The sequence below is a fragment of the Oncorhynchus keta genome, chromosome 19 (genome assembly GCF_023373465.1).
Source record: "Oncorhynchus keta strain PuntledgeMale-10-30-2019 chromosome 19, Oket_V2, whole genome shotgun sequence".
Taxonomy (NCBI): domain Eukaryota; kingdom Metazoa; phylum Chordata; class Actinopteri; order Salmoniformes; family Salmonidae; genus Oncorhynchus; species Oncorhynchus keta.
In genome coordinates, this window is record NC_068439.1 from 72437409 (window position 1) to 72463580 (window position 26172).

The window sequence follows — 26172 nt, forward strand, 5'->3', positions numbered from 1 at the left end:
AAAGGTTTGTAAAACTATACTGAAGAAACATGCTGATTCTGTTATAATGCATCAGATTTAGAAGTCATAAGTAAGTATCTATGAACTGCTTATAATACACAAAGAAAATAGTATATCAACTGATTTATAATACATTCTAAGGGACTCATACAGTACATTCTTAAAACAAGTAACAATACATTATAAATCTACACCCTAAGTAAAGTGTAACTAGTTTCTAATATAGGATTGTGATACAAACTACAGTATGTAAAATCCTCAATGCAATTGTTTTTTAAATGGTTGTTGTTGTTCAGAGTTTATAAGTTAGCTTGTTGTTTAGCTAAGCTGTTAAAATGACCATTATTAAACTACTTCTGGACAAACTGGAGTGTCTATTTAAGACACCAAACGTGCAGAGAATAGACTTGTATACTCAGCTGACAACTTTGTTTGAAGATCCTACTGCTATTTGTCTGGGGGCGGTATCAACGTGTGTGCAGGCGTGTGGAAGGTGTTGGACGGCAGATGCTGTAGTCATAGGAGGGATGGACCCTCTTCCTGATGCAGCAGCACCTACTGTTGTGACCCTCTGCTGATCTCAAGGTGCGAAGGAGATGTCTATGACTGGCTCTATTTGAGGCAATGTGGGTCTCCGTTTTGTTTCACCAAGCAGTTAAGAAATAATGTGATGAACTGAGATTTTGACTTTCAACTTGGGTAACCAGTACCACCGAATCATGATGCAAATAAATAAAAATGACAATTTAAAAAAAAATTGTAGTCAATTTCCAATTAATAAACTTTATTAAGAAGATTAGACGAATCAGTGGTAGAATGATAAAAAAAATCCAACTCATATAAAGAAATAGGACTGTCTTAAAAGTGTCTGTGGTTATATCTGGATCACAAATATGGGATTTACTGAATAGTCTTTATGCTGAAGAGGTCAAACAATGAGACATTGTTTAAAACATGAGATGCTACTTATATTTTTGAAGGATTTTTAAAGCATTTCACTAAGGATCATTGAAACTTTTTTTGATTGAATCACTTCAGATGGATTTGAATTAAAACACTTCTTAGGGATCGGCGTCCCGTCCCGTCCCGGACAGTTGTAAATCATGCTTCGCCTTGTGTCACGATTGCAGATTTTAGAGAAACAACAAATGTCGGTACATATAAGTGTCTTATATCGCCTGAAAGCTTAAATTCTTATTAATATAACTGCACTGTCCAATTTACAGTAGCTCTTACTGTGAAAAAATGCCATGTTATTGTTTGAGGAGAGCTCCTAACAACAAAACACTTTTTTCACAGCGATAGTTTTGATAAATTCACCTCTGAAGGTAAAATGTGTACTTACATTCTGAAATCTTGCTCTGATTTATCATCCAAAGGGTGCCAGAGATAACATGAAGTGTTGTGTTGTTAGATAAATCCTTTTTCATATCCTAAAAAGGTCCATATAGCACACACGATCAATTTTGTTTTTCCACTCGTTCAATTTGCAAAGAAAGGAATCTGTGAAACTCTAACCCTAAACATTGTTTCAGCCAGTCAAATCACGTTCGTATGTATTCGTCAGAGATCCTAGAACGTAACCAGACTTCACACATATTTGGTCAGAGAGCGAAACCTTCATGGCACGCTGAAGAAGCGGGCGGTCTTCACTTGAACGACTAAATTTGCCAAATAAGCACCAATCGGGGTCAAACAAATCCAGCTAGATAGCCAATGAGCTGGGCTTTATGGGAGTATCCAGAAACCATGTATCTGTTGGAAAATGTAGCTATTAACCTTGTGCGACAGCATGCCTTTTCCTTTTGGACAGAAACTATAAGAATATTCAGAGTTATGAAGTTATGAAAACTGGTTGTTTTGCAAATTTTTAACTTATAACATGCTACTAATACTGGAAAAGCTAAATCAAAGTACAAGTATACAGATTGTACGATATTCTTGCAGAAAAACGTCATATAAATGCAAATGTCTCCTTCACGACTTGCCCTCATACTTCAAGATATCCTTCGGAAACTTTGCACATACAATGCTGCCATCTTGTGGACACCATCGGAATTGCAACCAGTGGGACCTTTCTCTTGCATTTCAAAGATGGTGGTAGAAAAAAATGATTGTTTCTTTCTTTGTATTTTCTTCTACCAGATCTATTGTGTTATATTATCCTACATTCAATTCACATTTCCACAAACTTCAAAGTGTTTCCTTTCAAATGGTACCAAGAATATGCATATCCTTGCTGCAGGGCCTGAGCTACAGGCAGTTATATTTGGTATGTCATTTTAGGCGAAAATTGAAAAAAAGGGGGCTATCCCTAAGAAGATGTGCCTTCTGACGTCATGAATCTGACGTCATGAAGATGCTGTTTTCTGGTTATAGATTTGTTTTCTAGTTGAGGAATCAGCAAATAAACAGATTACAAGCAGTTAAAGACACCCTTTTTCTTGATGTCATCAAGAAGTCATATTTTGGTTGTTATATAGTAAAATAACCAGATTACAGCCAGTTGTAGACATTTTTCTGGATCCTAAAAAGGCATTGAAAAATCTATTTTCAACCAACCCAAACCAAGACATACAGTGCCTTCAGAAAGTATTCAGATCCCTTCACTCATTCCACATTTTGTTGTGTTACAACCTGAATTCAAAATTGATCAAATTATTGTTTTTCCTCAGCAATCTACATACTGAAAAGATGAAAACATGTTTTTAGATTTAAACATTTTTTTATTAAAAATGAAATACAGAAATATATAATTTACATAAGTATTCACACCCCTGTGGCAATACTTTGTAGAAGCATCTTTGGCAGCAATTACAGCTTTGAGTTGTCTTGTGCAAAGCTGATACAGACATACCCATCTGTATTTGGGGATTTTATCCAATTTTCTCCAATCCTTGCAGATTTTCTCAAGCTCTGTTAAGGTAGATGGGGAGTGGCGGTGAAAAAGAATCTTCAAATCTTTCCACAGATTTTCAATGGGATTCAAGTCTGGGCTTTGGCTGGGCCATTCAAGGACTTTCACATTCTTGTTCTGAAGCCATTCCAGTGTTGCTTTAGCTGTATGCTTGAGGTCATTGTCCTGTTGGAACGTAAATTTTCGCTCCAGTCTGAGGTTGTTTGAATCAATCAGGTTCACATCAAGGATTTGCCTGTATTTTGCTCAATTCATTGTTTTCTCTATCCTTACCAGTCACCCAGTCCTTGCCAGCTGAAAATCATCCCCATAGCATGATACAGCCACCACCATGCTTCACAGTAGGGATGGCGTTAGACGGGTGATGAGCTGTGCCTGGTTTTCGCAAGACAGCGCTTTGCATTCAGGCCAAAGAGATCTCAGAGTCTTTCACATGTTATTTAGCTAATTCCAGGCATGCTGTTGTATTTTTCTCAGGAGTGGCTTCCTTCTGGCCACTCTCCAATAAATCCCAGATTGGTGAAGTAATGTAGAGTCTGTTGTTTTTCTGGCAGGTTTTCCCATCTCAGACAGGGAACTCTGTAGTCCTGTCAGAGTGGTCATTGGGTTCTTGGTCACCTCCCCTCCCTTGACCGGTTGCTCAGTTTGGTCTGACGGACAGCCCTAGGCAGAGTCTGGGTACTTCCATATTTTTTTTCAATTTCCCAATGATGCAGACCACTGTGCTCTTGAAAACGTTCAACACTCTAGAAATGGTTTTATACCCTTCCCCAGACATATGCCTCATCACAATTATATCTCAAAGATCTGTGGACAGTTCATTGGACTTCATGGTATAGTTTCTGCTCTGACATGCACTGTCAACTGTGGGACCTTACAGACAGGTGTTTTTCTTTCTAAATAATGTCCAAACAATTCAGTTGGCCACAGGTGGACTCCAATCAAGTTGTAGCGACATCTCAAGGATGATCAAAGAAAATTGGATGCACCTGAGCTCAGTTTGGAGTGTCATAGCAAAGGTGTATCAATACTTATGTAAATGAGATATTCCTGTATTTCACTTTCAATACATTTGCAAAAATATATAAAAACACGTTTTCATGTTGTTATTATGGGGTATTGTGTGTAGATAGGTGATACATGTTTGTTTTTTGTTTTGTTAATCTATACCAAATTCAGGCTGTAACGTAACTAAATGTGGAATAAGTCATGGGGTATGAATACATTCTAAAGGCACTGTGACTGTAACCACTTTTGCCTGCTGGGCTACGAGCCAAAATAACCCATTTCAAATCTCCCTCTGACAACATTTAAGAGCATGACATCCATAGGAATATATTATTTAGGTACCAAAACATCAGGTGAGTTAGCATAAATTAGGATCTTCAATTCCATGTAATGCACTGGTATCCAGTGCCCTAAAGCATACAATAATGTTATAAAGTGCAGCAGTGAACAAGATTAGACTGTCTACTATGCACAAAGTGAGCCCACATGATCTGAGTAAAACCCTATTATGAAAACATAAAACAGATGAATAGCAAACATACAGTAAAACAATTATACACACAAGAAAAAAAGCATTAAAAAGAAAATGACAAAACGTAGCACAATGTATGCTTGGTTTTGTGGTTTGAGAGATACATACAGTAAGAAACTAAAGCAAATCAAATTTAGTTTTTAGAACACTTTCACTAATAAAATTGGTTCTTCCCTAGTAAGTACATTGCTTAAATACAGTATCCATATTACAAATATATTTACATTTATTTAATGGATGATTATTGGGAGTCACACTTCAATACGTCCCTTTCTTCTTTGTGAAAAAGAGACAAGCTTCACTCACCAAACTTAAAATCAGGTTTTGTTAAGTCATGTGGCTTATGATGCACAGTTTCTTAAAATACATAATCCCTCCATTTCGCATAAAAATATTTGTCTCTCACAGTGTAACGTGTCATCTTATCGTTCAAACAATCTGCACATGGTGAAGAGTAATAACTTCAACCTTAAATACGGCAAACGGTGAAGGGATGCTGAAAATATAGCAGGGATATAGTTCACAGGTGCAAAACTTCGGTCTTCGAGGCCTATTCTTGTTTTTGGAAAATCAGTGGCATTAATGTAATCATTTAAAAGTGCCAGGCAAAAACACATCACCCCAGGACAGGGATCCCCTGAGGACTGTAAGTTGAGCACCCCTGATTTAGATCTTGGTTTAGTCCATCGAAAATAGTCCAACAGTATTAGGGTCCTTCCATGCGGTAGACAAGAGGTGTGGGTTGGTTATTTTAAGCATTGAGTCCTCCAGACCTCTAGATGGAGCTGCGCCGCTTGCTGTGGCCTAGTCTGTACGGGGTGAGGCTGTGCAGGCCCGTGGACACAGAACTGATGACGGAATGGGGGTGGTGCATGCTGTAGACGCAGCCGTTGGAGTGAAGGGGGTGGAGGGCGTCGGAGGAAAACGCCTCCCCCTGCTCCATGTAGGTGTCAGAGGTGGACAGGTCCCTGGGGATGATCATGGGGATGGAGTACTGCAGCTTCTCCCTGCTCTTGTACCACAGGCAGGAGCACATGGACTGGAAGTGGAGCACCTCCGCATACACGTTACGCAGCCCCCGCCCTGCTCCCCCAACACCACCGTTTCCGCCCCCTCCTGGTCCTCCTGTTCCTCCAGCTCCCCCACTGCACCCTGAGGCAGCCGAGGAGGAGGAAGGTGGGTCGGGGGCGCAGCCCGGGTGGTTGTGCCCTCCTGCCTGGCCATTCTGGGAGAGGAGGGCGCGCTGCTCGGCATCCCGCTTCTCGTCTTCCGCGTTCATGGTCATGAAGCGCAGCACAACCAAGTTGAGGAAGGCGCCAATCACAGTTAGGCCGGTGAGGATGTACATGAAGCAGAAGGCCACGTACTTGGGGTTTGTCTGCAGAGCCTGGTCCTTCTGCAGCGCCACGTAGTCTCCGAAGCCGATGGTGGTGAGCGTGATGAAGCAATAGTAGTAGGCATGGAAAAAGCTCCAACCCTCAAAGTGGGAGAAGGAGAGCGCACCCACGCACAGCGTGCTCATGCAGGAGATGAAGCCGATGGCCACCATGTTCACCATGGAGACCTCGGTGCGCCGCATGCCAAGGCAGTTCTTCAGGCGATGCAGCAGATAGCGCACCAAGGTGTTGATGCGCTCGCCCAGGCTCTGGAACATGACCAGGGTGAGAGGGATGCCCAGTAGGGCGTAGAGCATACAGAACACCTTCCCCCCGTCTGTGCTGGGGGCAGCATGGCCGTAACCTAGGACAGAGAAGAGACAGGGGTAGAGAGTCAGTGGGATGGAACAGACTAAATATAGGCAGTTTCTTCAGTTAGTTAGTCAATTTAGTTATTTGAGTTACTTAGTTGAGTCAGTTGAGTTAGTCAGTTGAGTTACTTAGTTGAGTTATTTGAGTTACATAGTTGAGTCAGTTGAGTTAGTAGGTTGAGTTGAGTTAGTTGAGTTACTAAGTTGAGCTATTTGAGTTACTTAGTTGAGTCAGTTGAGTTAGTCAGTTGAGTTAGTTGTTACTTAGTTGAGTCAGTTGAGTTAGTCAGTTGAGTTGAGTTAGTTGAGTTACTAAGTTGGGCTATTTGAGTTACTTAGTTGAGTCAGTTGAGTTAGTTGAGTTAGTCAGTTGAGTTAGTTAGTCAATTGAGATAGTAAACCCGGTCAGATAGGTGAAGGTAAGAGAATGCCAATTCACTACAATTGTATATTCTTAAAACAGCCCATCTGATTAATGTTGAGAGGCTCTGGGAGAATGCAAGGGAGTTATGAATGCACAGCAGTAGTGGTGATGAGATTGGCTCAGTATTGATGTCTTGTGGGAGAGAGAGGCCTTGAATTATTCATAACGAGTCAGTCTCTCTGGGGTTTGGCGAGTATAGACCACTACGGACAGTTGCTTCTAATTAGCACTTTACATTTTTTATGATATTTAAATAAGATCGAGAGCCATGGGGTTTGGAGGAGATGCACTTGCTCTCAATATGAATGCTCATTCTTTTTGAATACAGATCAGTTAGGGGCATTGTTTTTGATCATGTTACTGGTAGGTGTACAAGGTTTGTATTATCATTAATTATACTATTACCAGGCCAACTGAACAGGCTGTGACAGGATTGGTCCAAGACAAATAAATACCAGAGGGAGAGTCCCAAATTAAGCAGAGAGCCCAACTCTAGAAGTCAATGTCATAATGAAATAATGACATATGATTTGACGATTGGCACAGTTCTCTTAAAAGGGTTGCTAGGAGATGATAAACCGATTTTAGTGATCTTGCACTTATTGAGAGAGACACTTAAAACCACTTGACATGATGGAATACGTTTTTTTAACACTTCACAGCAGTTCCTAAGAAATGACTCATCCCGTGGACACTTGCTGAGCTGGCCGAACTTATAAACCCACCGAACGAGTGATCTGCCATGCACCCTGACACATTTCAGGTGAAGTATTGTTCAGGTTAAAAAAAATCAACCTTTAACCGACTATCAAAAGTGCAGCCAACCTCCATCCCACACACATACTGTCCCACACACATCCTGTCCCACACACATCCTATCCCACACACATCCTGTCCCACACACATCCTGTCCCACACACGTGTAATATAACATGGTTGTCAAGGGAGATGTGTTTCCACGGGCAGCAGACCCGTTGCATGCGAGAGCCTTGCAACCCGGTCTTAGATAACAATGACGCTGCAAATGGAAAACACTGTCCAATTGTTTGAAAGTAATTACTTTGCCGTTTGATTTAAATTCAAGGGATATGGTTTTATTGTCACACCAACCTGTGTGGTTAACTAATCTGTCTCTCTGAAGGCAAATCAGTTTAAAGCCTTACCCGCCACGCTGCCAAAAAAAGACAACCATTACGAATGATACATTGCCTCTTGGAAAGGGAAAGCTGTCCTGGGCTTTGGCTCTGCATCCCCGAAATGAGAAGCCATAACTTTAACCTCCTGACGACACTTAGCTATTTTTAGTTCCATCTACTGTGCGTTAAAAGCATTTATCTCTCTATCCTGAGATCTTGTGTTATTTTCCAATGAGTTTTCCATCTCTATATTTCTTCACCTTGTCCTATAGTGGAGATGGAGAGGCTTTAATGGAGCAGAATGTTCTGTTTTCTCTTTTCAAAACGTGTTGAATTGATATTTCTACACTGTAGGCACCTGCCACTTAACACAGGTGCGATAACTTAATTTGGTTTGAAGTGAATAATCTCAATTTCAGTTAAGATTATAATTTTTGTGGGGCCCTGTGTGGTTGTAAATCAAACAAATACACGTGAACAACAAAAGTTTTTTCAATTTCAATTAATTTAGGAAGAAATAGTGAATGGTGCAAATATGCCAATATATTTGACCACATCTGTAGGAACTAAACTGTTTAACAAAAATGAATAATGAGATTGATCAACATTTTCACGTCTGAAATGTTCTATGTTTCATTCACTAAATGTACTGAATGTAACGGCTCAATCAGCCAGGGCTGTTGTGTCAACCATCCGGCAGCCAGTCCTAATCTCTCATTGTCTTCTAATCCTCACGCTTTGTCACACCGGGCACCACATGTCACAGGTCGCTCCCTGCAGCTCCACCCATCTCACACCGTTTCCCTCACTCCATTGATATGCTCCCTGTTGTCAACCTTGAGAAGGACTGTAAAACCAAGGGATGAAGGTGGGATTACTTCACCAACTGATCAACAGGTTCTGTTGTCAATAGCCTTGGGTGCAACCTCGATTGGTCTTTTCAAGAAAATTGTACTGCTGTCGTGGTTATGTAAATTATTCTTTACTTCTCCTTTGCAACATTAGATGTATTAGCTCATTGCTGCATTCATAATTCAGCATAGCCCCTAGTCAAAGCTGCTGTTGTTACCTTACGTTTGGACGACAAACTCCCTCCTGGCCAGGCAATCCACATACATCATTAGTCCTCTAAGCAGTAGCTCATGCAGAATGCCTTACGTCTAGTCTGCTGATGTTGGTGTTCAGCCTAGCCGAGGGTTTCAAGGTTCCCCCCGCCCCATGTCAATGTTCATTTCCACAGTTCCTCAACCGAGGTCGAATGGAAATGGCTGTGTAGCGCCAACATAACTTCTTACGGAAATATTTATATTGTATATCCTTTGTGTCCTGGGTACTACTCTTCAGAGTTCTTCACCCAGGATGGTATACTGTAGGCTACGGATAACTGTAGAACTGCTCTGTAAATGACCGTGCAGAGCTTGGTACACAGTCTAAGTACTCTGTTGGACTCTGTAATGCACAGTGCACACAGTCCTTCAACCAGGGTGTACAGTGCATTGGAAAGTATTCAGACCCCATGACTTTTTCCACATTTTGTTACATTACAGCCTTATTCTAAATGGAGTAAATACAAAAAAATCCTCATCAATCTACACACAATACCCCATAATGACAAAGTGAACACAGGTTTTTAGAAATGTTTGCAAATGTATTTAAAATAGGGGTATTTTGTGCAGATTGATGAGACAATAAAAACATTTTAATCGATTTTAGAATAAGGCTGTAATGTAAAAAGTCAGGGGGTCTAAATACTTTCTGAATGCACTGTACACTATAGATGATAGAATAAGTATTCCCAGGCCTCGGGGGCATCTTGTGCTGCTGAACCAAGTCTCTCAGGTGACAGTTGAGGAGGCGCTGGTTGAATCCCGGTGCTGTCAGGAGCTGTTACGACCAAGGAACAACTCCACAGGACACAGGGAGGTTTGGAGTGACAGTCGGGCGGCTCGTCACTATCGGGCAGTGAAGCTGGAGGCGACAGGGCTGGGAGCCCCCGCAGTGGGAGTGTGGGGAGGCCCCTGTTATACAACAACACGCCCCCTTTACCCTGTGCCTGTGTCCCCTCGCCCCGACATGATGACTCAGGATGTGTCAGTGGCTCTGGCTGACTCTGGCTGGCACGCAGCGGTTGCTCCTCCAGGGCCCACTCACATTGTCCAAACTGATTACAGTCACTGGGAGAGGAGAAGTGCGCCATCACCCTATATGGCAGGTAACGAGTCCACTAACTGTCGACTAAGAGATTAGATTGACGCCTGCCTGACTGAACATCCGACCGACCTATGAACCCATGACCAGCTATTGGATGCTGTCACTGAACCTTTGACCAGCTATTGGATGCAGAAAAAGGTCCTCTGATTTTATTCAGGCATTTTTTATGCCTTTCCTACGCACGCCTTTCCTTCTCAGTAGTTGATATTCAGACTTACCTGAACAGACTTTGCAGGTGTGGTTCCCTTGTGCATGCTGAATAAATTACATTAATCTGCTAAAAAAACATCCCACTTGATGGCCAACAGATCTTTTCGTGTAGTTTTCATTCAATCGGGGTTTCAGTACATTTATCTAAAGCCATCCCTTTAAATTTGGTGTACCTTTAATTGGAATATTCTTGACAGACTCACTGGAAAACGAAGCGGTCTTCTGGTCAGACTCCGGAGACGGGCACATCGTGCACCACTCCCTAGCATTCTCCTCGCCAATGTCCAGTCTCTTGACAACAAGGTTGATGAAATCCGAGCAAGGGTAGCATTCCAGAGGGACATCAGAGACTGTAACGTTCTTTGCTTCACGGAAACATGGCTCACTGGAGAGACGCTATCGGAGACGGTGCAGCCAGCTGGTTTCTCCACGCATCGCGCCGACAGAAACAAACATCTTTCTGGTAAGAAGAGGGGCGGGGGTGTATGCTTTATGGTTAACATGACGTGGTGTGGCCAAAACAACATACAGGAACTCAAGTCCTTCTGTTCACCTGATTTAGAATTCCTCACAACCAAATGTAGACCGCATTATCTACCAAGGGAATTCTCTTCGATTATAATCACAGCCGTATATATTCCCCCCCAAGCAGACACATCGATGGCTCTGAACTGGAATCCATATATCCGGAGGCTGCATTCATTGTAGCTGGGGATTTTAACAAGGCTAATCTGAAAACAAGACTGCCTAAATTTTATCAGCATATCGATTGCGCAACCAGGGCGGGAAAAACCTTGGATCATTGCTATTCCAACTTCCGCGACGCATATAAGGCCCTGCCCCGCCCTCCTTTCGGAAAAGCTGACCACGACTCCATTTTGTTGATCCCTGCCTACAGACAGAAACTAAAACAAGAAGCTCCCGCGCTGAGGTCTGTTCAACGCTGGTCCGACTAATCTGATTCCACACTCCAAGACTGCTTCCATCACGTGGACTGGGATGTGTTCCGTATTGCGTCAGACGACAACATTGACGAATATGCTGATTCGGTGTGCGAGTTCATTAGAACGTGCGTTGAAGATGTCGTTCCCATAGCAACGATTAAAACATTCCCAATACCAGAAACCGTGGATTGATGGCAGCATTCGCGTGAAACTGAAAGCGCGAACCACTGCTTTTAATCAGGGCAAGGTGACTGTACAATACAAACAGTGTAACTATTCCCTCCGCAAGGCAATCAAACAAGCTAAGCGTCAGTATAGAGACAAAGTAGAATCACAATTCAACGGCTCAGACACAAGAGGCATGTGGCAGAGTCTACAGTCAATCACGGATTACAAAAAGAGAACCAGCACCGTCACGGACCAGGATGTCTTGCTCCCAGGCAGACTAAATAACTTTTTTGCCCGCTTTGAGGACAATACCGTGCCACTGACACTGCCCGCAACTAAAACATGCGGACTCTTCTTCACTGCAGCCGACGTGAGGAAAACATTTAAATGTGTCAACCCTCGCAAGGCTGCAGGCCCAGACAGCATCCCCAGCCGCGCCCTCAGAGCATGCGCAGACCAGCTGGCTGGTGTGTTTACGGACATATTCAATCAATCCCTATCCAAGTCTGTTGTTCCCACATGCTTCAAGAGGGCCACCATTTTTCCTGTTCCCAAGAAAGCTAAGGAAACTGAGCTAAACGACTACCGCCCCGTAGCACTCACTTCCGTCATCAGGAAGTGCTTTGAGAGACTAGTCAAGGACCATATCACCTCCACCCTACCTGACACCCTAGACCCACTCCAATTTGCTTACCGCCCAAATAGGTCCACAGATGATGCAATCTCAACCACACTGCCCTAACCCATCTGGACAAGAGGAATACCTATGTGAGAATGCTGTTCATCGACTACAGCTCAGCATTTAACACCATAGTGCCCTCCAAGCTCGTCATCAAGCTCGAGACCCTGGGTCTCGACCCCGCCCTGTGCAACTGGGTACTGGACTTCCTGACGGGCCGCCCCCAGGTGGTGAGGGTAGGCAACAACATCTCCACCCCGCTGATCCTCAACACTGGGGCCCCACAAGGGTGCGTTCTGAGCCCTCTCCTGTACTCCCTGTTCACCCACGACTGCGTGGCCACACACGCCTCCAACTCAATCATCAAGTTTGCGGACGACACAACAGTGGTAGGCTTGATTACCAACAACGACGAGACGGCCTACAGAGAGGAGGTGAGGGCCCTCGAAGTGTGGTGTCAGGAAAATAACCTCACACTCAACGTCAACAAAACTAAGGAGATGATTGTGGACTTCAGGAAACAACAGAGGGAACACCCCCCTATCCACATCGATGGAACAGGAGTGGAGAGGGTAGTAAGTTTTAAGTTTCTCAGCGTACACATCACAGACAAACTGAATTGGTCCACTCACACAGACAGCATCGTGAAGAAGGCGCAGCAGCGTTTAACCTGCTACATGGTCTGAGTTCCATAATGATTCAAATTATTACGCAACGTTAGACTAACATGATCCACTAATGCTAGCGACCCTCAGCAACAACTATAAGTACGTGACAGAGGAAAGAAAGGGAAACCAAAGGGAATGTTTCAAAACGTAAGCTAAAAATGTAAGGAAACTAACACTAAAGTGACAGTTCTAAACGTATTACTGACAATGGCTCCCAATAGGGGCTAATATTTAACATGATACAAATTGTAAAATAAAACATAGGAAAGCCAAGGCATAAATCAAAACATTCTAAAGCGTGTACATCAGCCAAACCTATAGCTTGGGTCTCCACATTTCATCAACTCAGAAGGTTCAACCCTACAGAAACCTATGGCTTGGGTCTCCAAATTTCATCAACTCAGAAGGTTCAACCCTACAGAAACCTATAGCTTGGGTCTCCACATTTTATCAACTCAGCAGATTCAACCCTACAGAAACCTATAGCTTGGGTCTCCACATTTCATCAACTCAGCAGATTCAACCCTACAGAAGCCTATAGCTTGGGTCTCCACATTTCATCAACTCAGCAGATTCAGCCCTACAGAAGCCTATGGCTTGGGTCTCCACATTTCATCAACTCAGCAGATTCAACCCTACAGAAGCCTATAGCTTGGGTCTCCACATTTCATCAACTCAGCAGATTCAACCCTACAGAAGCCTATAGCTTGGGTCTCCACATTTCATCAACTCAGCAGATTCAGCCCTACAGAAGCCTATAGCTTGGGTCTCCAAATTTCATCCACGGAAATTGAGGGTCCGCAATAAGAATTCGGAAAAACGGCACAGGTTTTTATAGCCTACTTCACAGTGGAAAGTCATGTTGGTTTGATTTTCAGTTTGCTTCCATATGACTGGTTTCACATTCGTCTCCTGGGATCATAAGGAAAAATCATCTAAAACAATTGTTATTTGTATTTACAATCCCCTTCTCCAAGACAGATTACTAATTTACCAAGCTATTATAAATAGCTCATCAATGTATAAATTACAGTGCATGGAGAATGCTGTTATTTCTATGAGAAAACATAAGGTAGATGCTTTTTCCACTTGGAACCCGGCAGGTTCGCTTGACCTGGTGGAGGAATTATGAGGGAATTAAGTCATGGTCAGAATAACTGTAGATGTTCATTTCTTAGATCTCCACCCCGAACGAATAGCGCCAGCAAGGTCAGCATAGGCATATAGAGAAAAGTGTATACATTTGGAATCATGTTCCATTTACGCACGCTTAACTCGGGTTGGAATTCTAAACGACCAGCAAAAGCATTAGATTCCATTCCATTCCAAACATATTGTTTACTCAGTACTTATTGAAACAGTATAAACTGGGTGGTTCGAGCCCTGAATGCTGATTGGCTGACAGCCGTGGTATATCAGACCGAATACCATGGGTATGACAAAACATTTATTTTTACTGATCTAATTACGTTGGTAACCAGTTTATAATAGCAATAGGCACCTTTGGGGTTTGTGGTATATGGCCAATATACCACAACTAAGTGCTGTATCCAGGTACTCCGCGTTGCGTCTTGCGTAAAGAACAGCCCTTAGCTGTGGTATATTGGCCACATACAGTACCACACCTCCTCAGGCTTTATCACATCAGTCACAGCAGATTGGTTTGACCAAAGAAAGAAAAAAGGAATTTAGACACATTGTGGAAAGAAAAATAAATAGACAACACCTCCCTAACTATACTAACCATATATAACCATCTGGGAATGTTCATTACCAGTGAAAGAAAGGCCACTTTGTCCTAAAATGAACTATATACTTAGTTTCTGAATTACTAACCAAACATGACACATCAAAGCGAGACGCCACAAATGGGGCACCAGAGCTGATTGTGTCATTATACAATTTCCACAATTACCATCTGAATGAAAGTATGAAAATTGTGAAAACAGGCTAAACGCAATTGGGGCCTTAAAAATACTAATTAGGGGCTCAGAGTTAGGAGAAGAAAGGACTTGATGAAGGTCACAACACCCAGGTGCACCCTACACACCACCTTGTCTACACCCCAGCAATGGAGCAGTCCCTTATTGGAAGACCTAAAACAGTGAAGTGGTTGTATTATAATGATTCAGCCTTATAGAGAAGTTTATAGACTTTGCAATTTATTGTGTAGGTTAGGTGAAAGATTTTGTAAGGACAACGATATATTTGTCATACATGGGGCAGCAGAGAAAAACTCCTGAAAGTATACCATCATATAGGCAAAGCGATACGAAGGATTTCAGCGAGACCAAATAGCTTCGGCAGCCCTAAGAGTCTGCGTGCCACTTTACCCTTAGCCTTGAGGTACAGGACTGCGTTGTTATGCAATCACTCTGATTTCACAATTTTTAATCCGCCATATTCATTTTACCAGGCCTGTGCTCGGCTTTACTCAGCGTTGAGCCATATTAACCTTCATGCGGATTTTCTCAACTAAATTTCGGATATCTCCCAAAACGTTTTCCCTACAAAACCTGGAGTCGGGTTTGAAACAATGTGATCTGTATATGGGACTTTGGTCACCTTTTGTGGCTATGTCAGTGGGTTCAAAGGTTCAGCCTGGTCTACACATAAGAGTGTAGAGACTGGTTCCCTTGCATGTGATGTGTGCTTTTCCGAGGCATCCACCTGATGCATCTAACCGTCTTGATTATCCTGATTAATTGGATGGAGATAAAAAGAGGCTTTGAAATCACATCAAAGGAGGGCATTATGTGCCTGTTAGGACCCTCTGCCCCGGTCACTCTATTACATTTCCATTGATTACGGAGCACATTTTGTTCTCGCCATAAAGACGAGGAACGCAACCTATTTATTAACCCGCAGAGCACATCACCTTGCCTAGTGGGCCGGGATTCTCAAAGAGGGTGATGAATCTATCAAAAATCCATTTAGGAGACATTCGTGAAAAGGCTAAGGTGTATTTCATACTGACCCAGGTCTGGCAAGGAGCTGGAAATCAAATAACCTTGTCCATGTGCTAAAGGCATAACATGAAATTGCAGACATTAGGCAATGCTTAATAGGCATTAGGTATGTTAAGGTATTAGATCACAAGTATTTTCCCATGGCAATGTAAACAAATGGGACTTGAAAAGGACTATAAAGATTACATATGAAGACATGATACACACATACACTCATCCATCAAGATTGCAAGCCATCAATATACAATAAGAGGGAGTATAGACAAGCCCCAGAGGAGGGAGGGACCATGACAGCAGAAGTGCCCGAGGTAGGGTCGTGAAAAAAGATGGAGCCGGAGGGTAGGGCTGCCATCTTATCAGCTCTTTACCAACCATGCTATTTTGTTTGTTTTTTCGCATTGTTAATAACTTCTTTGTACATAATGTTGCTGCTACCATCTCTTATGATTGAAAAGAGCTTCTGGACATCAGAACTGGGATTAGTCACACCAAATTGGACGAGGAGTTCTTCTTCAATGAGTCGGACGCGAGGGATATACTACGGACACCCAACCAGGCCCAGATGCCTGTGACTCGCTGGAAAAGGAAACGTAGGTTTCGCAGAAAGAGATCAGGATACCTTGTGAGGATCAGGCGACGAGTGGCTAATCTGCCCTTGCCTTCTGTCCTGCTAGCTGACTTTCAAGCGCTGGAAAATAAATAGGACGAAATGAAAGCACATATAGCCTACCAATGGGACATTAAAAACTGTAATATCTTATGTTTCACCGAGTTGTGGCTTAGCGATGACATTAACAACATACAACTGGCGGGTTATACACTCTATCGGCAGGACAGAACAGCAGCCTCAGGTGAAACACGGGGTGGGGGCCTATGCATATTTGTAAACCGTAGATGGTGCACAATATCTAAGGAAGTCTCAGGGTTTTTCTCACCTGAGGTAGAGTATCTCATGATAAGCTGTTGAACACACTATCTACCTATTCCGCCACAAGCAAACGGGAAAACGCTCTTCCAGAGGAGCGCTCCTAGTGGCCGGGGACTTTAATGCAGGGAAACTTAAATCCTTTTTACCTAATTTCTATCAGCATGTTTAACCTGTTTGGGATAGGGGGCAGCATTTTCACGTTTGGATGAAAAGCGTGCCCAGAGTAAACTGCCTGCTACTCTGTCCCAGTTGCTAATATATGCATATTATTAGTAGATGTGGATAGAAAACACTGAAGTTTCTAAAACTGTTTTAATGATATCTGTGAGTATAACAGAACTCATATGGCAAAATCCAATCAGGAAGTGGGAAATCTGAGGTTTGTAGTTTTTCAACTCTTGGCCTATTGAAAACACAGTGTCTATGGGGTCAAATTGCACTTCCTAAGGCTTCTACTAGATGTCAGAAGTCTTTAGAACCTTGTTTGATGCTTCTACTGTAAAGTGGGGGCTTAAGGGCTCTTTGAGTCGTGGTCTGGCAGAGTGCCACGAGCTGGTGACGCACGTTCACGTGAGAGTTAGCTTGAGTTCCATTGCATTTCTGAAGACAAAGGAATTCTCTGGTTGGAACATTAGTGAAGATTTATGTTAAAAACATCCTAAATATTGATTCTATACTTTGTTTGACATGTTTCTACGGACTGCAACGGAACTTTTTTTATTTTTCTTCTGCTCGTGCGTCATGAATTTGGATTACTGGGTTGATCGCGTTAACAACAAGGAGGTATTTGGATATAAAGATGAACTTTATCGAACTAATCAAACATTTTTTGTGGAACTGGGATTCCTGGGAGTGCATTCCGATGAAGATCATCAAATGTAAGTGAATATTTATAATACTATTTCTGACTTCTGTTGACTCAAACATGTCGGATATCTGTTTGGCTTGATTTGTCGTCTGAGCGCCGTACTTAGATTATTGCATGGTTTGCTTTTTCCGTAAAGTTTTTTTGAAATCTGACACAGCGGTTGCATTAAGGAGAAGTATATCTTTAATTCTGTGAATAACACTTGTATCTTTTATCAATGTTTATTATGAGTATTTCTGTAAATTGATGTGGCTCTCTGCAAAATCACCGGATTGTGACGTAGAAGTCCGTCACTGGCCGCGGGCAGCTTTTGGTTCTTTAACGCACGCACATATTCATCACTCCTCCCTGCTCCGTTATCAGACAAGGTAACAATGTGGGTCGACACACAAGTTGACTTCTCTATCTTAGTACATACATTTCACACTTATGTCAATGTTCATATTTAATATAAGCAATATGTATTTTACTTATCGATGTTATGGATGAGCGCGTTGTTTGTTTGTTCTGTTCCTCTCTCTCTCTCCAACTCTGTAACTTCCGGGTATGCTGTATAAGGACCCGAGCAAAGGGAATTGGGCTGACTTTGTAGTGCCTGTCCCGAATGGTTCATTCATGTAAATGGCATATTGAAAGACACTGTCAGTAGTGATGTAATGTTGTAAATGTTATATTGGGATATTGTTTCATAAAAAACGTGTTGCAAGGTATATCCTTTAGTATGTTTAGTTAATGGAAAATGTAGGTTTGACTAGGTAATTGCTTAATTAATTAGTGTTAACTGATCTGAGGGGAGGGGCTAGCCCTACAAAAGGAGCCTCTCTTTTTAGTTCATGGAGAGGCATTTTGGATTGCGCTGTGGATGGGGCATCATTGTTTTTAGCTGTCCCATAAGGTATATGTTTGATGGCAGTACGGTTGTTTTTGTTCCGGAATCACTTTGTAAATAAACACTCTTGCACAGAAGAACTTTTGCGGCTCAGCCATCTTTTTAGTTTGAAGGAGGTTAGGTTTTCCAGTATAGCCTTCTGGCCTACTCTACGTGACACGGATGTTTTGGAAGCAAAACATTACTGAACGTAATGCACCAATGTAAACTGAAGTACCTATGATAAAAATTACAGACCTCTACATGATTTGTAAGTAGGAAAACCTGCAAAATCGGCAGTGTATCAAATACTTGTTCTCCCCGCTGTATGTGAGAATGATATTAATTGACTACAGCTCAGCGTTCAACACCATTGTGCCCTCAAATAGCATCACTAAGCGAAGGACCCTGGGACTAAACACCTCCCTCTGCAACTGGATACTGGACTTCCTGACGGGCCGCCCCCAGGTGGTAAGGGTAGGTAACAACACATCCACCACACTGATCCTCAACACGGGGACCTCTCAGGGGTGCATGCTCAGTCCCCTCCTGTACTCCCTGTTCACTCATGACTGCATGGCCAGGCACGACTCCAACACCATCATTAAGTTTGCTGATGACACAAAAGCCTGATCACCAACAATGATGAGACAGCCTATAGGGAGGGGGTCAGAGATCTGGCCGTGGGGTGCAAGCACAACAACCTCTCCCTCAACGTGATCAAGACAAAGGAAATGATTGTGGACTACAGGAAAAGGAGGACCGAGCACACCTCCATTCTCATCGACAGGGCTGTAGTGGAGCAGCTTCAAGTTCTTTGGTGTCCACATCACCAACAAACTAACATGGTCCTAGCACAACAAGACAGTCGTGAAGAGGGCACGACAAAACCTATTCCCCCTCAGGAGACTGAACATATTTGGCATGGGTCCTCAGATCCTCAAAAGGTTCTACAGCTGCAACATCGAGAGCATCCTCACGGGTTGCATCACTGCTTGGTATTGGCAACTGCTCGGTCTCCGACTGCAAGACACTATAGAGGGTAGTGCATACACCCCAGTACATCACTTGGGCCAAGCTTCCTGCAATCCAGGACCTCTATACCAGGCGGTGTCAGAGGAAGGCCCTAAAAATTGTCAACAACTCCAAACACCCTAGTCATAGACTGTTCTCTCTGCTACGGCACGGCAAGCGGTATTGGAACGCAAAGTCTAGGTCCAAGAGGCTTCTAAACAGCTTCTTCCCCAAACCACAAGACTCCTGAACAGCTAATCAAATGGCTACTCAGACTATTTGTATTGCCCCCCCCACGCTGCTGCTACTCTCTGTTATTATCTATGCATAGAAACTTTAATAATTCTACCTACATGTACAGTGTAGCTTTTATTTATTTCATCACATTCCCAGTGGGTCAGAAGTTTACACACACTCTAAGTATTTGGTAGCATTGCCTTTAAATTGTTTTACTTGGGTCAAACATTCCAGGTAGCCTTCCACAAGTTTCCCACAATAAGTTGGGTTAATTTTGGCCCATTCCTTCTGACAGAGCTGTTGTAACTGAGCCAGGTTTGTAGGACTCCTTGCTAGCACACGCTTTTTCAGTTCTGCCAACAAATTTTATATGGGATTGAGGTCAGGGCTTTGTGATGGCCACTCCAATACCTTGACCTTGTTGTCCTTAAGCCATTTTGCCACAACTTTGGAAGTATGCTTCGTCATTGTCCATTTGGAAGACCCATTAGTGACCAAGCTTCCACTTCCTGACTGATGTCTGGAGATGTTGCTTCAATATATCCACAAAATTTGACTTCCTCACGATGCCATCGATTTTGTAAGGTGCACCATTCCCTCCTGCAGCAAAGCACCCCTACAACTTGATGCTGCCACCCCCATGCTTCATGGTTGGGATGGTGTTCTTTGGCTTGTAAGCCTCCCCCTTTTTCCTCCAAAAATAATGATGGTCATCATGGCCAAACAGTTCCATTTTTGTTTCATCGGAACAGAGGACATTTCTCCAAAAAGTACGATCTTTGTCTCCATGTGTAGGTGCAAACCGTTGTACAGAGGGTAGTCTGGCTTTTTTTATGGCGGTTTTTGAGCAGTGGCTTCTTCCTTGCTGAGCAGCCTTTCAGGTTATGTTGATATAGAACTTGTTTTATTGTGGATATAGATACTTTTGTACCTGTTTCCTCCAGTATTTTCACAAGGTGCTTTGCTGTTCTTCTGGGATTGATTTGCACTTTTCGCACCAAAGTACTTTCATATCAAGGAGACAGAACGCGTCTCCTTCCTGAGTGGTATGGCGGCTGCGTGGTCCCATGGTGTTTATACTTGCATATTGTTTGTATAGATGAACGTGGTACCTCCAGGCATTTGGAAATTGCTCCCAAGTATGAACCAGACTTGTGGAGGTCTTGTGGAGGTCTTGGCTGATTTCTTTTGAAAATTCCCATGATGTCGAGCAAAGTAAGGTAGGCCTTGAAATACATCCACAGGTACACCTCCAATTGACTCAAATGATGTCAATTAGCCTATCAGAAGTTTCTAAAGCCATAACATCATTTTCTGGAATTTTACAAGCTGTTTAAAGGCACAGTCAACTTAGTGTATGTAAACTTCTGACCCACTGGAATTGTGCTACAGTGAAATAATCTGTCTCTAAACAATTGTTGGAAAAATGACTTGTGTCAAAGCACAAAGTAGATGTCCTAACCGACTTGCCAAAACTATAGTTTGTTAACAAGAAATTTGTGGATTGGTTGAAAAACTAGTTTTAATGACTCCAACCTAAGTGTATGTAAACTTCCGACTTCAACTATACATAATTACCTCAATTACCTCGACACCGGTGCCCTCTGCACATTGACACATTGACTCCCCTGTATATAGCCCCGGTTGTAACGGCGTTCTTCGTTTGTGGAAAGAGAGTCGGACCGAAATGCAGCGTGGTTGTTACTCATGTTCTTTAATGAATGAAATGACGATACATGAAATAACTATACAATACAAAACAACAAACGGAACGTGAAACCTAATTACAGCCTATCTGGTGAAACTACACAGAGACAGGAACAATCACCCACAAAATCCAAAGCGAAACCCAGGCTACCTAAATACGGTTCCCAATCAGAGACAACAAGAATCACCTGACTCTGATTGAGAACCGCCTCAGGCAGCCAAGCCTATACAACACCCCTACTCAGCCGTAATCCCAATAATACAAAAAAAAACAATACGAAATACAACAACATAAACCCATGTCACACCCTGGCCTGACCAAATAATAAAGAAAACACAAAATACTAAGACCAAGGCGTGACACCGGTACCCCCTGTATATAGTCCCGCTATTGTTATTTACTGCTGCTCTTTAATTATTTGTTCTTATCTCTTACATTTTGGGGATTTTCTCAAAACTGCATTGTTGGTTAAGGGCTGGTCAGTAAGCATTTCACTGCATTTCACTCAACACCTGTTGTATTGAGCGCATGTGACAAATAAAATGTGATTTTATTTTATTTGACTCTGGACTTCAACCTTGACTAGATGTTCTCAGTCATCTGGAGCTCCCTTGAGACATATGCCAGACTGGATGCTGGATGTTTAACTGCCACAGCGGGAAGCTAAAATAATCTGTGTGTGGCGGTGGCTGGTTCAACTCTAGATGTCAGAGGGACTGTAAAATATGGGACACCTGTTGGTTCAATAAACAAAGAATATCTGCAATGATAGTGGAGTTTGTTAGGAGGTCCCATAGCTTTACGATGCTGCTCAGCCATATTAGCTAGCCCAGTTTTCCAGAATTGATGGCCACTTCAATCTAGTCTGGTCATATTGTCACTGTGACCTGTTTACATTTGACCCATGTGAGATACCGTATTTAGTGGGAACGTGTAATCTTATAACAGCACACCCATTTAACATGTTATACGCCCTGTCTTCAAACCTACACCATCTCTAAACTCTCATCATGCATCATCCAGACCATTGTTTTAGCCTGGTGCTCCAGTCTGTTGTGGTTTGGCCTGGTGCTCCAGTCTGTTGTGTTTTACCCTGGTGCTCCAGTCTGTTCTGTTTTGGCCTAGTGCTGCGGTCTGTTGTGTTTTACCCTGGTGCTACAGTCTGTTGTGTTTTAGCTTGGTGCTCCAGTCTGTTCTGTTTTGGCCTGGTGCTGCAGTCTGTTGTGTTTTAGCCTGGTGCTCCAGTCCATTGTGTTTTACCCTGGTGCTCCAGTCCATTGTGTTTTACCCTGGTGCTCCAGTCCATTGTGTTTTACCCTGGTGCTCCTGTCCATTGTGTTTTAGCCTGGTGCTCCAGTCCGTTGTGTTTTACCCTGGTGTTCCAGTCCAATGTGTTTTAGCCTGATGCTCCAGTCTGTTGTGTTTTACTCTGGTGCTACAGTCCATTGTGTTTTAGCCTGGTGCTCCAGTCCATTGTGTTTTACCCTGGTGCTACAGTCCATTGTGTTTTAGCCTGGTGCTCCAGTCCATTGTGTTTTACCCTGGTGCTCCAGTCCAATGTGTTTTAGCCTGGTGCTCCAGTCCAATGTGTTTTAGCCTGGTGCTACAGTCCATTGTGTTTTTACCCTGGTGCTACAGTCTGTTGTGTTTTACCCTGGTGCTCCAGTCCATTGTGTTTTACCCTGGTTCTCCAGTCCAATGTGTTTTAGCCTGGTGCTCCAGTCCAATGTGTTTTAGCCTGGTGCTACAGTCCAATGTGTTTTAGCCTGGTGCTCCAGTCCAATGTGTTTTAGCCTGGTGCTACAGTCCAATGTGTTTTACCCTGGTGCTCCAGTCCATTGTGTTTTTACCCTGGTGCTACAGTCTGTTGTGTTTTAGCCTGGTGCTCCAGTCCATTGTGTTTTTACCCTGGTGCTACAGTCCATTGTGTTTTAGCCTGGTGCTCCAGTCCATTGTGTTTTACCCTGGTGCTCCAGTCCAATGTGTTTTAGCCTGGTGCTCCAGTCCAATGTGTTTTAGCCTGGTGCTCCAGTCCAATGTGTTTTAGCCTGGTGCTCCAGTCCATTGTGTTTTACCCTGGTGCTCCAGTCCAATGTGTTTTAGCCTGGTGCTCCAGTCCAATGTGTTTTAGCCTGGTGCTACAGTCCGTTTATGCTTCAGACAACTCCTCTCTGTGTTGGTTCATTGTGCCATGCTAAACAGCACAGTGTAGTATGACAATGCTAGAATGTCTATAACATGTACAGTGTGAGACCCAGGCTGGGACCTAGGCCAGTTGCGCCTGCCTAGCAACTGTATCGCTCTATGGTAGCTGCTCCAAATGCTCGGTTCGATTGGCGCCTAGCCGAACAAGTGAGCTCACATACAGTACTTCCTTAAAAGACCTTTGTTTGAAAAAAAACGGCAATAGTACTGTTTGTCCATCTCGAGATGCAGTAGCCAGAATGAATCTCAGATAACTCAAGAAATCTGTCATTCATTTTGAAGATTTTAGTTGCGCAATTTTAAATCTAAGATGTTTGGTGCACTATTCTCAACTGAATAAATTAGCATGAAAACGAGTCGTCTATCGTTGCATGAAAACAAACACTTAATTGAAGAATCTCTACTGTTCACCAATGACCGATGAAGGTGTGTAGACTTCGGCTAAGAACTTCGGATTGTCACGAAACCATTACAAGTTAAGTATAGCATTCCCAGATCTAATGTGTCTCCCCCTCACCAATTTAAACAATAGACCCCGGAGGAGACCCGACATGAATTTCTAATCATGGACAACTCAAACTCCAAACAACCCCCTGATTGTTTATTCATGCACTCCAACACGGCGCTGGCCCTCTCTTCCCTCCCCTCTCACCCCCCTTCCCTTCACTCCATTAGCCCAGCGAGATGTTGACCCATAAGAGACCCTTGCAAAACAGCTGCTCTCAAAGGGCTCTCGGTGGTGTCCACGTATACACTGTGAGACCAAGAACGCTTGGAATGTGGATTAGTTGGAATAATAATTCAATTCGAGAGTCAATGAGTCTAATCATGTATCCTGAGTAAAAAACTAAACTGTACAACCTTTTACTGGCTTCATTAATGTTCAATCAGCTAAAAGAGGAAAAGGGAGAGGCGGGAGGGTCTTTTTAGAGGTAGGATATCTAAAACATGAAATATGTAATATAGTTTCTATTTAGCGCAGTTACACTTTGCGACACAATGATCCAGGAGAAAAAGTTGACACTAGTATTTATTAAATACTAGTGTCAACTGAGTTGTTCTGTCATCAACTCCCTGGTTCAGCTCATTCAACCAGACATGACAAATACCAGCCCGGGGTCGTTACAACCAGAAACTGTACAACTAGTTTTGCCCACTGGGTCATTCAATGACGAAACCAACTTCCTTCATGACATATCTGTTGACGCTAGTAGAAAGTAGTCATTCCAAGCCCACATAATTTTCCATGTGCACAAGTGACTTCAGCTGATAGGAACCAGGGGCCGGATGGCTCTCATGTTTATGCCAGCCAGTGATCTGTGACCTCAGGGGCCAGTGAAGGTCCACCAGGAGCATTTATTATCTGCAAGCCAATGTGAAGCCGAGAGGAGAGACAGCACATTGGCAGCGCGGCACTGTTTTGGGTTAGGTTTAACTCAGTTACCCGTTCTGCCGGCTCCAGGCTCCTACGGCAGACCATTCAGCACCCATGTTGCTCTCATCACCAGGCTGTGTCAGTCAGTCCTCTAGTAGTCTAGATCAGGCTGTCTGTCCTCTAGTAGCCTAGACCAGGCTGTGTCTGTCCTCTAGTAGTCTAGACCAGGCTGTATCTGTCCTCTAGTAGTCTAGACCAGGCTGTGTCTGTCCTCTAGTAGCCTAGACCAGGCTGTTTCTGTCCTCTAGTAGCCTAGACCAGGCTGTCTGTCCTCTAGTAGCCTAGACCAGGCTGTGTCTGTCCTCTAGTAGTCTAGACCAGGCTGTGTCTGTCCTCTAGTAGCCTAGACCAGGCTGTGTCTGTCCTCTAGTAGTCTAGACCAGGCTGTGTCTGTCCTCTAGTAGCCTAGACCAGGCTGTCTGTCCTCTAGTAGTCTAGACCAGGCTGTGTCTGTCCTCTAGTAGCCTAGACCAGGCTGTTTCTGTCCTCTAGTAGCCTAGACCAGGCTGTGTCTGTCCTCTAGTAGCCTAGACCAGGCTGTGTCTGTCATCTAGTAGTCTAGACCAGGCTGTGTCTGTCCTCTAGTAGCGTAGACCAGGCTGTCTGTCCTCTAATAGTCTAGATCAGGCTGTCTGTCCTCTAGTAGCCTAGACCAGGCAGTGTCTGTCCTCTAGTAGTCTAGATCAGGCTGTGTCAGTCCATCCTCTAGTAGCTTAGACCAGGCTGTGTCTGTCCTCTAGTAGTCTAGATCAGGCTGTGTCAGTCCATCCTCTAGTAGTCTAGATCAGGCTGTGTCAGTCAGTCCTCTATTGGTCTAGATCAGGCTGTGTCAGTCAGTCCTTTAGTAGTCTAGACCAGGCTGTCAGTCTGTCCTCTAGTAGTCTAGATCAGGCTGTCTGTCCTTTAGTAGCCTAGACCAGGCTGCGTCAGTCTGTCCTCTAGTAGTCTAGACCAGGCTGTGTCAGTCAGTCCTCTAGTAGTCTAGATCAGGCTGTGTCAGTCTGTCCTCTAGTAGCCTAGACCAGGCTGTGTCTGTCCTCTTGTAGTCTAGATCAGGCAGTGTCAGTCTATCCTCTAGTAGTCTACATCAGGCTGTGTCAGTCAGTCCTCTAGTAGTCTAGATCAGTAATCAGGCAGGGCCATTATTTCCTACAGTCACTATGAAAACATGATGAAATGACAGGGGGCTATTTCCATACACTTTCTCCCTCGGTTCCTTTTCAGGGAATAAACGAGGAAACCTTGGCAGATCCCGGTTTTCCATGAGGTCATCAAGCCAGGCATTCCGAGCAGAGT

General features: G+C 43.4%; 1 protein-coding gene across 1 annotated transcript in view; it reads right to left on the reverse strand.

The window, feature by feature from the left end:
• Positions 1 to 763: 763 nt before the first annotated feature.
• Positions 764 to 26172, reverse strand: part of kcnk3a (potassium channel, subfamily K, member 3a) — a 58333-nt gene continuing 32924 nt past the window's right edge. The window contains exon 2 of the mRNA XM_035757557.2: positions 764 to 6197. Coding sequence (XP_035613450.1) covers positions 5233 to 6197 — 965 coding nt within the window. The 3' untranslated portion in view covers positions 764 to 5232. The remainder of the gene's footprint in view (positions 6198 to 26172) is intronic.